Raw genomic sequence first — 12,114 nt, 5'->3', positions numbered from 1 at the left:
ACGCTGAGAAAAACATCAAGAACTTCTTTAGTTATACAAGGTGATTCAGGAGGAATAGTAATATTTTGGGAGGTTATAGTACTGATTATTCTGAGTAAAAAAATTCATATAAACGTGTCCAATTCTCAATGGATATGGACAACCTCTATGCACTTTGCAACTCTTGTGGTAATATGATGCGTTGTTCTTCTGAGGTCATCTTGGTGTTCCTTTATGAGGGAAACAGTATCCAAAATGTGAGCGAGCAATTTGTCTCTTATATTCACCCTTTCTCCGTATACTGCACTTTTCATCCATTCCCACAAACAAAAATCTAACGGAGAGGTCTGAAGACCTTAGTGGCCAATGAACGGGACCACCACCACTATTCAGGGAAAGTTCAATTTAGATATTGTATCACCAGACATGTATAATGTGCAGGAGCTCCAACATGCTGAAAGTACATACCAATCCTTGTAGCCAAGGGAACATTCTCCAATAGTAGTGGAAGTTCATTTTGCAGAAATTCTAGGTAAATGTGCCCTATAAGACAATTTAGTAACACAATAGGCCCAATTAACTGATTGTCAATAATACCACACCACACATTTACAGAGAAGTGATTTGAAAATTTGTTTCTACAGTAGCATGAGGATTTGTCTGACCACCCATGAGAGTTACGAGTGTTGTTGATAAAGTCACAGATGAAAGTAGCTCCATCGCTGAACAGTATTAATGGAATTAATCGGCGATTAGCATTTACCCACCGACAAAATTCCAATCGCTGGGCATTGACTTCTGGTGGAAGGTGTTGCAGCCGCTGTGAAATGGATAAATGCCATGCTCAAATAATGTTCGCCACACTCTTGTCTGTGGAACACCGATACACATAGAAATTCTTCATATGCTAGTAGGACTACCTTCTACCGACTGAAGAATGTGTTCTATTTCATCCATATTTTGTTCATTTGCATGTGTATGAGAATAAATATGCGCTCTCTCTCTCTCTCTCTCTCTCTCTCTCTCTCTTTGGAATTTTTTTTTGGCTGGTGCAGCATAAGTCTAGTGCTTCTTGGTCACATCAGATTCAGGGAGCTGTGTGCGTCAGTTTCAAATAGCCATATCTCATATCCATTGAGAATTGGATATATGTTTATGTGAACTTTTTTACTCAGAATAACTGATATTATAACCTCCCAAAATATTTACTATTCCTCCTGAATCACCCTGTGTAAATGTTAGAAAGAAGGGGATGAGAATCAGATTGGTCCACTTAACACACGCTGGTGTTCAAAGAAAGTGCATCACCCTTTAAAATTGCAATTGTCATCCGAATAACGTAAGTATATGGCAATATTTCTTACAGATTGCATAAGATAAGATTGGCACGTGTAGGTAATGACGTAATATTGCATCACCTGTTACTTTCAGCTATATAAGCACGCTCTGAAAGAGTTGCAGTCATTCCTTGATTGTGCCAGAAGGGTGAATTACTTGCAATTGACACTACGAAGAAAGAGTGCTATTGTTGCTTTACATGAGGAAGGATGTTTTTCCCGTCATATTGCTTATAGAGTGTCTTTTAATCAGTCGACAGTGAGTAGATTTCTTTCCAAACTCAAGAATACTGGTTCTGCTTATAGGAAAAAAAGGAACCGGATGCAAACGAGTAACCAAAACAGGACTGTATTTTGAAGTGCTTATACCTTAAAAAACAGAAAAGCTTCTTCGTCTGAGCTGAAAAGAGAATGAGAAGAACATACAGGAGTGGTAGCAACTGCAGTAACAGTCAGAAGACGCCTCTTCAAATGGACTTGCAGCCCATTGTACTAAGAAGAAGCCCCTCCTCACAAAAAATGAAAAAGGCCCAATCAATTTGGTGTAAGGAGCGTGTCAAATGGACTCCCGAGCAGTGGAAGTCAGTTATTTTCTTGGATGAGAAGAAATTCAACCTGCATGGCTCTGATGGGAGATAAATGATTCACCGTAGACGTGGTGAAGAATACCATCCAGACTGTATGGTGTCTACAGTGAAATTCTCCACCAGCCAAATGATATGGGGGTGCATATCACCTGCAGTTTATAAAAGGTTCCGTAAATGCTAATGCATACCTGGGTATACAGGAATACCTCGCATAGAGCGGTTTCGAACTGCGCGGGTTTCGCTATAGCAAGGTTTACAAATTGAAAAAAAATTAACTGCGTTACGCACCAATACATTTGATATGTATGTATGTATTATAATGCCAGCACGTAGGCCAATGCGTTATGGATTCAAGGCCATTCTGACTGTTGTCGAAACTACCATTATATACGGACTCTACTAGCATTCATACATTAGTAAACGCTAGATTCCGAGCAGTGAGGTTGTTGATTGTGCGTAAGCTGTACAAATATTTTTCGCTGTGTATTTTTATTAAAGATTATTTTTTAAAAACGTTACACCTTTATACGCAAATATGAGTGGAAAGAAGAAATGTAATGGCACTGAGTGTTCTTCTAGATCCAAACATCGAGCGAGGTATGAAAGTAAGGCAGGCGTTGCAAAATGACATTCGATGTTATAAAGAGATGTATGCAGATAAAAAGAAGAAAAAAACTGTGCAAACTAAGCTGATCGGTTATTTTTAAAAAATACAGTACATACTTCACTTATATTCTCTTGGTATGTACATACTGCAATAAAAATCTATTCTACTGTACTTACTAGTATTTTTCATTTTTATCATTTTCATTTTTTTTTTTTTTTTGCAAGAACTTCGTGTGCATCAATTTATAGTAAACAAACACCTATACATTTTTGCAACTCCACCCATATAATCAAATTGTTGGAATGCATTACATTAAAATACATACTAATAATACTTCGATCAGCACGGTTTTGCATACCTCGGTATTTTTTTGGCATGAATTAACCACGCTATACGAGGTATTCCTATATTGGAAGGCAAATTACTGCCAACCATTAGAGACCATTTCAACCTGCCAAGTAACTGCATCTTTCAGGACGACACTGCTCGTCATCGGGTGAAAAGTGTAAGTAAGCACTTCTGTAGTTACTTTAGCTTCATTTCTGCATTAGAGGTTCGACAGTAATGTGTTTACATTTGTTACAGTTGAAAAAATGGTTGGAGAACGGTCCATTACAACTGATAGCTGGCCAGGAAACAGCCCAGGCGGACCTCAATCCTATAGAGAACTTTGGCATCGTGCAGAATCTGCTGATGCCAGAAAAAAACCAAAGACCCTTTGTGAATTTTTAGGAAGCCATAATTGGTGTTTGAAAAAACGAACTATCAGTTGATTATCTTCAGAAATTGATCTTGTCAATGCCTGGATGGTGTGTTGCTGTCAACAGGGGCAGAGGCAGTTCAACTCCTGTGCTCCTGAACTTACTCCTATTCTTTGCCGCCTATTTTCACTTTCTTATTCCAAAGGTGTTTTTCCTTCTGCTTGGAAATTTGCTCATATCCAGCCAGTTCCTAAAAAGGGTGACAAATCCCTCCCATCCCATTATCGTCCCATTGCAATTACTTCTACTCTTTCTAAAGTAATGGAGAAATCAATTAATCACCAACTCTTAAACTACCTAGAAACCTTCCATCTGATCAACGATCCAGTATGGATTCCGTCAGTGTCGATCCACTGGTGATATTCTGGCTTATGTTACTCATTTATGGACTAATTCAATGGAAAGGTTCAGTGAAACACAAGTAGTTGCTCTTGACATCTCAAAGGCTTTTGATCGTGTTTGGCATAAAGATCTTCTAAACAAGCTTCCATCTTATGGTTTGCCAACTGTTTTTAGTAATTGGTTATCCAGTTTTCTCTCTGATCGCTCACTGAGGGTGATGGTAGATGGCTCTCTGTCTTCTAACTTCTCCACTAATGCCGGTGTCCCCCAAGGTTCAGTTCTTTCCCCCCCTCTTTTCCTCTTGTATATTAATGACCTTCTTCCATTGACTGGAAATCCTATCCATAGTTTTGTCGATGATAGCACATTGCATTCCACTTTCCATTTTGAGAAACCTTGTCCTGCTCAATCAGCTTCAACTTCTCGAAAATCTGCTACCAATTCCTTAAATGCCGATCTTCAGGTAATTGTCCAGTGGGGCAAAGACAACTTAGTTGATTTCAATCCTTCTAAAACTTAGTCTTGTCTTATATCTCGCAAAAAGGATTCTTCTGCTCCTATGCTTATCTTTAGTGACACTCCGATTTCTAGGCAAAATGATATATCTCTTTTGGGGATTACCCTGACTTCTAATCTCTCTTGGCACAAGCACATTACAAATATTGCTTCCTCTGCATCTAAAAAACTTGGTTTTCTCTTTCGCTCTCGGCGTTACTTTTCTTCCAAACAGCTGCTAACTCTGTATAAATCGCAAATCTGCCCTGCCATGGAATATTGTTCCCACATCTGGGGTGGTGATCCCCAAAACCTCTCTCAGGCTTCTTGATTCCATTCAGAAGAGGGCAGTTAGGTTAATTAATGATTCATCTCTAACAGAGTTTCTCCACTCGCTTTCTCATAGACGTACTGTTTCTGCTGAATACCTCTTCTACAGGTACTTCCATGGGCACTGTTCTTCTGAATTGGCTTCTATAATTCCCACTCTCTCTCTTTCAAAACAGTCCGAACACGTGCCGCCACCAGCCAACATCCATTTACTGTCCAACTTCAAACCCACAGAACCAACTTTTCATCTTCCTCATTTATTCATTCAACTGCCATTTTCTGGAACAACCTTCCTTCATACGTATTTCCTGAAATTTACAATCTACAGAAGTTCAAGTCCAATGTCAACAAATATCTTCTTTCGTCTTCTCCACCTCCAACCCAAGCACGGTACTAAGTACTATAGGTTCTAATACCTCTCGTGTTTGGGGGTTCACATAAAAAAAAAAAAAAAAACTAAATATTAGATTGCACCTGGTGAACTTTTCATTTTGTTTTCCATTTAAAATGATAAACTGAAGCAAATTGAGGGCTTCTGATAACATTTCAGCCATAATTGTCATGTTTACCAAAACTGTTCTATAAAGGTTGCAAATGCTCATTTTGGAATATTTAGCATTAGTAGAGGCATATGATGCAAGAAAGCAAGCTTATGCAGCATCAGCCAAAAAAAAAGAAAAAAAAAAAACACTTCCACTTCACCCCTCCATTCATTCGAAATACCTGTCCAGCTGAGCCTTAAATTTATTTAGACTATCAAATTCCACAACAAGGGATGTAAGTCTGTTCCACCAACCAACTACACGCTGGCTAAAGGCAAATTTCCACACATCTATCCTACATCTGTCTTTCCTCAATCTGAATTTATGCCCTCTCAGGTGATTATTCTTGCATGCTTGCATGTATACCAATGCTAGAAGTATAGTAAATAAATTTGATGAATTTGAAGTGTTGGTCAAGATATCAAAGGTGGATATTGTTGGGATAGCAGAGACGTGGTGTCACACAGGTATAAGGAATGCAGAAGTGGAATTTGGGGAGTACAATGTGTACAGAAACGACAGACAGGATAGAAAGGGAGGAGGTGTTATGCTGTTAATTAAGAAAAACATAAAATCAAAAGAAGTGCACCCAGTTGATATAGTTGAACAGTGTGCACTGTTGAGTCAGTTTGGTGTGACATAAGCAATGCGAAAGCAAAAATAAGAGTAGGAGTCTGTTATAGGCCTAATGACTCGAATGAGTACAATGAACAATTGTACAGAGAAATAGAGTGGGTTAGTAAATCAGAATGTCTTACAATGGGGGATTTTAACTTCCCAGATATTGACTGGAACTTGTGGGTTGGTCACTCACAACACACTAGTCAGACTTTTGTGGATTTATTGGATGATTGTTTTCTGCAGCAGCATGTTTGAGTGGCAACCACAGACAGTAATACTCTTGATCTGGTTATCAGCAGTGATCATTTGTGTATTAAGAATTTGCAGATAAAGGAACCACTAGGTGGCAGTGATCACAGTCTACTGATGTGGGATTTACTTAAAGATTTAATTACCATCAGGGGTAGAGGAAAGGGTTTTTGCTTCCATAAAGGTGAGTACAGTGGTATCAGAAAGTTTTTAAATTCTGTACAGTGGGATCAACTGACGATGTTACCAACAGTAAATTCTAAGTGGGAAGCATTCAAGGAATTAATCGTGGATGCTACTAAAAGTTTCATACCTATTAAGAAATACTGTTCAAGGTTTAGGCCTGAATGGTTATCTAATGAACTAATGAGACTCGTAAGAGAGAAGAAAAATGCATGGGATGCATATAAATTATCAAGCGACTCAGAAGCCTATGGCAGATATAAGATAGTCTGTAATCAGGTCACAAAGGAGGTTAGGCAGGCGAAGCCAGATTACGAGAAATCCTTGGCAAAACATGCTAAGAAAAACAGCAAGGATTTCTTTACATATATAAACTCAAAAATGAATTAGATAGTATGAATCAGAGCTGTAATACTCAATACGTTCAACGTTGATAATAATATTTGTAAAATAATAAGAGGAGTTTACCTCAATATAGTACGTAGAACGCTTTGGAAGTGTTCTACATACTATATTGAGGTAAACTCCTCTTATTATTTTACAAATTAACTCTAAAAGGAAGGGGATGAATCTGATTGGTCCACTTGACATCGATGGTTCGACTGTTGATGATCCTGCTCAGATAGCAAACAAACTGAATGAGTATTTTCCATCTACATTCACACATGAGGAATTATTAAGATTTGAAAATGCCAGAAGGTTATCAAATTGTACCAGGGTACTTAATGATTTTGTAATAACTGAGGGCAAAGTGGAGGAGAAATTGTTGAAGTTAAACATAAGAAAAACACCTGGGGCGGATGGGATCTATCCAGTTATATTAAAGGAGGCGGCAAACAAAATAAGCAAACCCTTAGCCATAATTATGAGAGCATCCTTGGACTCAGGGGAGATTCCCACGGACTGGAGATGTGCAAATGTATCTCCAATTCACAAAGGGGGATCGAAGGGTGACAAGTAATTACAGACCAGTTAGTTTAACTTCCGGGAAAAATAATGGAGTCACTGGTTAAAGATGCATTGAAGGATCATCTAGACAAGACTGCAGCAATAATTCAGACACAGCATGGGTTTGTTAAGGGAAAGTCTTGTCTGACAAATTTGATAGGATATTATGATGTGGTTACAAAGGAACTGGATGCAAAAAATAATTTTGATATCATATATTTGGATTTCAGGTAAGCTTTTGACACTGTTGCGCATGGAAGACTATTGTACAAATTGGAGCAGAATGGTATTAAGGGTAAGTTGCTACAATGGATAAAAGGATGGTTAAGTGGGAGAAGACAGAGGGTGGTAATCAATGGGTGCTGCTCTTTGTGGACTAATGTTATTAGTGGAGTCCCACAGGATTTGGCATTGAGTGCACTGTTGTTTTGTATATTTATCAATGATATTGATGAAGGTATATCAAGCTTAATGTCGAAGTTTGCAGATGATACAAAGGTTGGCAGGGTTGTTAATGATAGTAATGGCAGTGTGCTACTGCAACAGGATCTAGATAATTTGGGCAGATAGGCTAAGAAGTGGCAACTGAAATTTAACCTTGACAAATGCAAAGTACTGCATATGGGTAGAAGTAACCCCAGAGAAACGTACCAACTGTGTGGTACTACACTTAAGGTGGTAGAAAATGAAAAAGATCTGGGAGTAATTGAGTAGTCAGACATGAAGTTTTCTGAGCAATGCAGACAGGCTGCCAGGGCAGGTCATGAGGTTTTGTCGATGATATATTGGAATTTTGCTAGCTGGGAAAAGGAGGTGATTGTCCCTCTGTATAAGGCAATGGTCAGGCCATGCCTTGAGTACTGCATACAGGTCTGGAGGCCTCATTTTAGGAAAGATGTAGATTTACTTGAGCGTGTACAGAGAAGGGCAACAAGATTGGCGAGGGGAATGAAGGGATCCTCTTACCAAGAGAGGCTTAAGTTCTGCAAATTGCAGTGGCTGGAGACTAGGCACCTGCACGGTGATCTGATTGAGGTGTATAAGGCCTTGAATGGGTTGAGCACGCTGAATTCTGATGGGATCCTTCCACTTGTTCAGATTACGAACCTAAAGGGGCATAAATTCAAATTAAGAAAGGACAGAGGTAGAATAGATGTGCAGAAATTTGCCTTTAGCCAGCGGGTGGTTAATTGCTGGAACAAACTTCCATCTGTCGTTGTGGAAGTTGATAGGTTGAATAAATTTAAGGAGGAACTGGACAGGCATTTGGAGGGAATGGTGTGATTTTTTTTTTTTTTTTGGCTGATGCTGCATAAGCTCATACACTTGCTTTCTTGCATCACATGCCACTACTACTACTACTACTATTCTGAGCAAGAGAAAGAATCCAATCGGCATTGAGCATGCTCAAATCATTCAAGGCTTTATACACCTCTATCAGATCACCTGATAGAGGTGTATTTTGAGAGCACCTGTGAAATATTACTTAGCTTTGCCTTAACTATTAATAAATATCTTTTGTTTATATTTCCATTTGTGATGCTTGTCATTAATGTAACATACCATTGTGAAAAAGGGCTAGATTTGTGAAATTCCTAGGTTATGCACTTTCTTTGAACACCAGTGTAGATGGTTCAACTATTGATGATCCTCCTCAGATAGCTGATAATCTGAATGAGTATTTTGCCTCTACATCCACACATGAGGTGTTATTAAGGGAAGAGAATGCCAGAAGATTATCAAACTGTAACAGGGTGCTTAATGATTCTGTAATACTGAGAGCAAAATGGAGAAGAAATTGTTGAATTTAAACATAAGAAAGGCACCCAGTATGGATGGGCTCTATCCAGTTATATTAAAGGTGGCAAAGGAAGTAAGCAAATCCTTAGCTATAATTATGAGAGCATCCTTGGACTCAGGAGAAGATCCCACTTAGATCCCACTTTGTGAATTGGGGTTACATTTGCACATCTCCACAGACTGGAGATGTGCAAAAAGTAAAAAAAAAAAAAAAAAAGAGATGTGCAAATGTAACCCAATTCACAAAGTGGGATCTAAGGATGACACAAGTAATTACAGACCAGTTAGTTTAACTTCTATTCTGGGAAAAATAATGGAGTCACTGGTTAAAGACGCATTGCAGGATCATCAAGACGAGGCTGCAGTAATAATTCAGACACAGCATGGGTTTGTAATGGGAAAGTCCTGTCTCACAAATTTGATGTGGTTAAAAAGGAACTGGATGCAAAAAATAATTCTGATATCATATACTTGGATTTCAAGAAAGCTTTTAACACTTTTGCACATGGAAGACTACTGTACAAATTGGGGCAGTATGGTATTAAAGACAAGTTGCTACAATGGATAAAAGGGTGGTTGAGTGGGAGAAGACAGAGTGATAATCAATGGATGCTGCTCTTCATGGACTAATGTTATTAGTCGAGTCCCCCAGGGTTCGTTGTTGGGCCCACTGTTGTTTTGTATATTTATCAATGATATTGATGAAAGTATATCAGGCTTAATGACAAAGTTTGCAGATAATACAAAGGTTGGCAGGGTTGTTAATGATAATAATGGCAGTGTGCTACTGCAACAGGATCTAGAAGTTATGCAAATGGCTGAGAAGTGGCAACTGAAGTTTAATATGCAAAGTACTGCATATTATTATTATTATTAGCCATATGGTGCAAGGAAGCCTGAGGCTTATTCTGCACCAGCCAAAAAAAAACAAAAAAAAAATTCTGAATTACCCTGTGAGAGGGGGAGAGAGAGAGAACAAGAATCAGTAGCAGAAGGGAATCGCCAAGAAAGAGAAGAATGATGATATTCAGTTCAGGACCCTGGGTGTGCCAAGCCCATACTCACTAGATGTAAGCCCCTGGTAAAAGTAACTCCAGAGAAACATACCAACCATGTGGTACTACACTTAGGATGGTAGAAAATGAAAAAGTCTTGGAAGTAATTGTTGTGCAATCAGATATAAATTTTCAGAACAGTGCAGACAGGCTGCCAGAGCAAGTCATGGGATATTGTCAATGATATACAATAAATTTGCTAGAAGGGAAAAGGAAGTCATTATCACTTTGTATAAGCAATGTTTAGGCCATGCCTTGAGTACTGCAAACAGGTCTGGAGACCTCACTTTAGGAAAGATATAGAGTTGCATACAGAGATGTAGAGGCCTCCGTAGCCGAGTGGGCAGGAGCGAGAGTGCAGTAGCACACGCTCTTTGAGTAGACCGGGGTTCAAGCCCCTGACTGCTGAATACGGTCGATCTGCCAACCCGCACTGGACCAGCGTGGCAGATTATGGTCCATTTCCCTCAGCATGAATTGTTGAGGAGGCTTCCACCCTGCAGTGGGTTGATAATGGCTGCGCTTTACTTTACAGAGATGTACAGAGAAGGGCAGCAAGATTGGTGAAGGGAACGAAGGGGTGGTCTTACTATGAGAGGGCTTAAGTACTGCAAACTGTAGCATCTGGAGACTAGGCACCTCCAAGGTGATCTGACTGAGTGTATAAGGCCTTCAATGGGTTGAGCATGCAGAATTCTGATGGGATTCTTCCTCTCGATCAGATTATGAACCTGAGGGGGCACAAATTCAAATTGAGGAAAGACAGTTATAGAATAGATGTGCGGAAATTTGATTTGCCTTTAGCCACAGGTAGTTGATTGCCTTTTAGCAAACTTCGATCTGTTACTGTAGAAATTGATAGCTTAAATAAATTCAAGGAAAAACTCCACAAACATTTAGAGGGAATAGATGTATGAAATGTTTTTTTTTTTTTTCTTGGCTGATGCTACATAAGCTTGTTTCCTTGCATCGCATGCCTCTACTATTACTGTTACTACATTACTATAAGGAGGTATAAATATGGTTGCAAGTTATATGAGCAGAAATCTGCTATTAGCCATAGTAACTTATTGTTGGAACAAAATTTCCTCTGACATGGAAGTGGATAATCTAAATAATTAAATAAGAATTATTATTATTTATTTTATTTTTTGCCGATGCTTCAGATGCATGCGTACTTGCATCATTTGCTACTACAGTACTGCATAAACAAAATATGGCAGCTATCTTTTTTCACATTCTTGGATAAGCTCAAAAATGGTGGTATTAATTAATTAATTAATAACGTGGACTGTAATGGCAATGATTCAAATCCAGGTACAGAGTAGTGAGCCCCTATCAGGAAAGAAGTTTCAGTACCACCATCCCAAATCAGATCTGTGTCCCACTTCCATCGTCGAGGATTAAAAATGCTTTTGACTTTTATTTTCCTGTGTGCCACATAATCACTCCGTGTTGGTGTTGTTTTTTTTTTTTTTTTTTTGTAGGTTATCAACAACATACAAACAACAAATTCTATCGCCAACCGAAAAAAAAAAAAAAAAAAAATCGCCAACCGAACTCCGTTTCCGAGTCATCCTCAATGAAGTAATTCTCAAGTCAACAATGATCGTGTTTTCCAAAGCGGCTCAGGCCCACCTCTGGCTAAATCTTAAAAAACAAACAACATGCATTGCTATAGCCCTGCACTTGGCTCCTTACTGGAACAAATGTGTAGCAAAGTTCATAATAATAATTACTTACCATTAGTGCCGACTCCATATTAATTGCAGAACAAATATCAAAATTAACAAATAATATATACCAATTTTCAGCTAGTACGTAGTTTACAAAGAGCGTAAGGAATAGGTCCGTAACCGGAATCACGTGACCAAGCCACACTGCAACCACAGAGTAGTATTCTATGACAGCAACTTTCTCACTATGGATCAGTGAAAACGTGGATTAGTACATGTGGCATTTTTGACATGTGAATTGGCAAAAACTGTTCTCCATCGAAGATGCCAAGTGTTGTCTAATTTCCCACAAACTCTAATATTTCTAGACGTATGTACCTTTTTCTGGGGTATAACAAATAAGTTCAACCTTTTCAGATTTTTTAAATACTGTATTTATGTTAATTTATTGTCGTAAATTTTCAAAACCTTTAAATTGTCAAATTTCGTCACTAAAAACTACATTCCTCCTACTGCTTGATTTAAATTTATACAATATATCGTTTCCCAAGTTGTGCACTTCTCTTTTTTATTTGCTTACATATAATTTTTATTATTTTAAA

At 38.5% G+C, this 12,114-nt stretch overlaps 1 protein-coding gene across 2 annotated transcripts in view; it reads right to left on the bottom strand.

Moving 5' to 3' along the window:
• Window positions 1–11,808, bottom strand: part of zetaCOP (COPI coat complex subunit zeta) — a 137,248-nt gene extending 125,440 nt beyond the window's left edge. Inside the window, exon 1 of one of the 2 annotated variants that reach the window (XM_090368872.1) lies at window positions 11,580–11,808. In XM_090368872.1, the coding sequence (XP_090224998.1) occupies window positions 11,580–11,597 (18 nt within the window). In that variant the 5' untranslated portion in view covers window positions 11,598–11,808. The remainder of the gene's footprint in view (window positions 1–11,579) is intronic. The other variant, XM_090368873.1, reaches the window with a different exon arrangement.
• Window positions 11,809–12,114: the final 306 nt, after the last annotated feature.

Source organism: Mastigoproctus giganteus, chromosome 2, assembly GCF_048544385.1.
Source record: "Mastigoproctus giganteus isolate SK-2022 chromosome 2, ASM4854438v1, whole genome shotgun sequence".
Taxonomy (NCBI): domain Eukaryota; kingdom Metazoa; phylum Arthropoda; class Arachnida; order Uropygi; family Thelyphonidae; genus Mastigoproctus; species Mastigoproctus giganteus.
The sequence above is the reverse complement of the archived record's forward strand: the minus strand, read 5'-3'. Positions and strand labels throughout refer to the sequence as shown.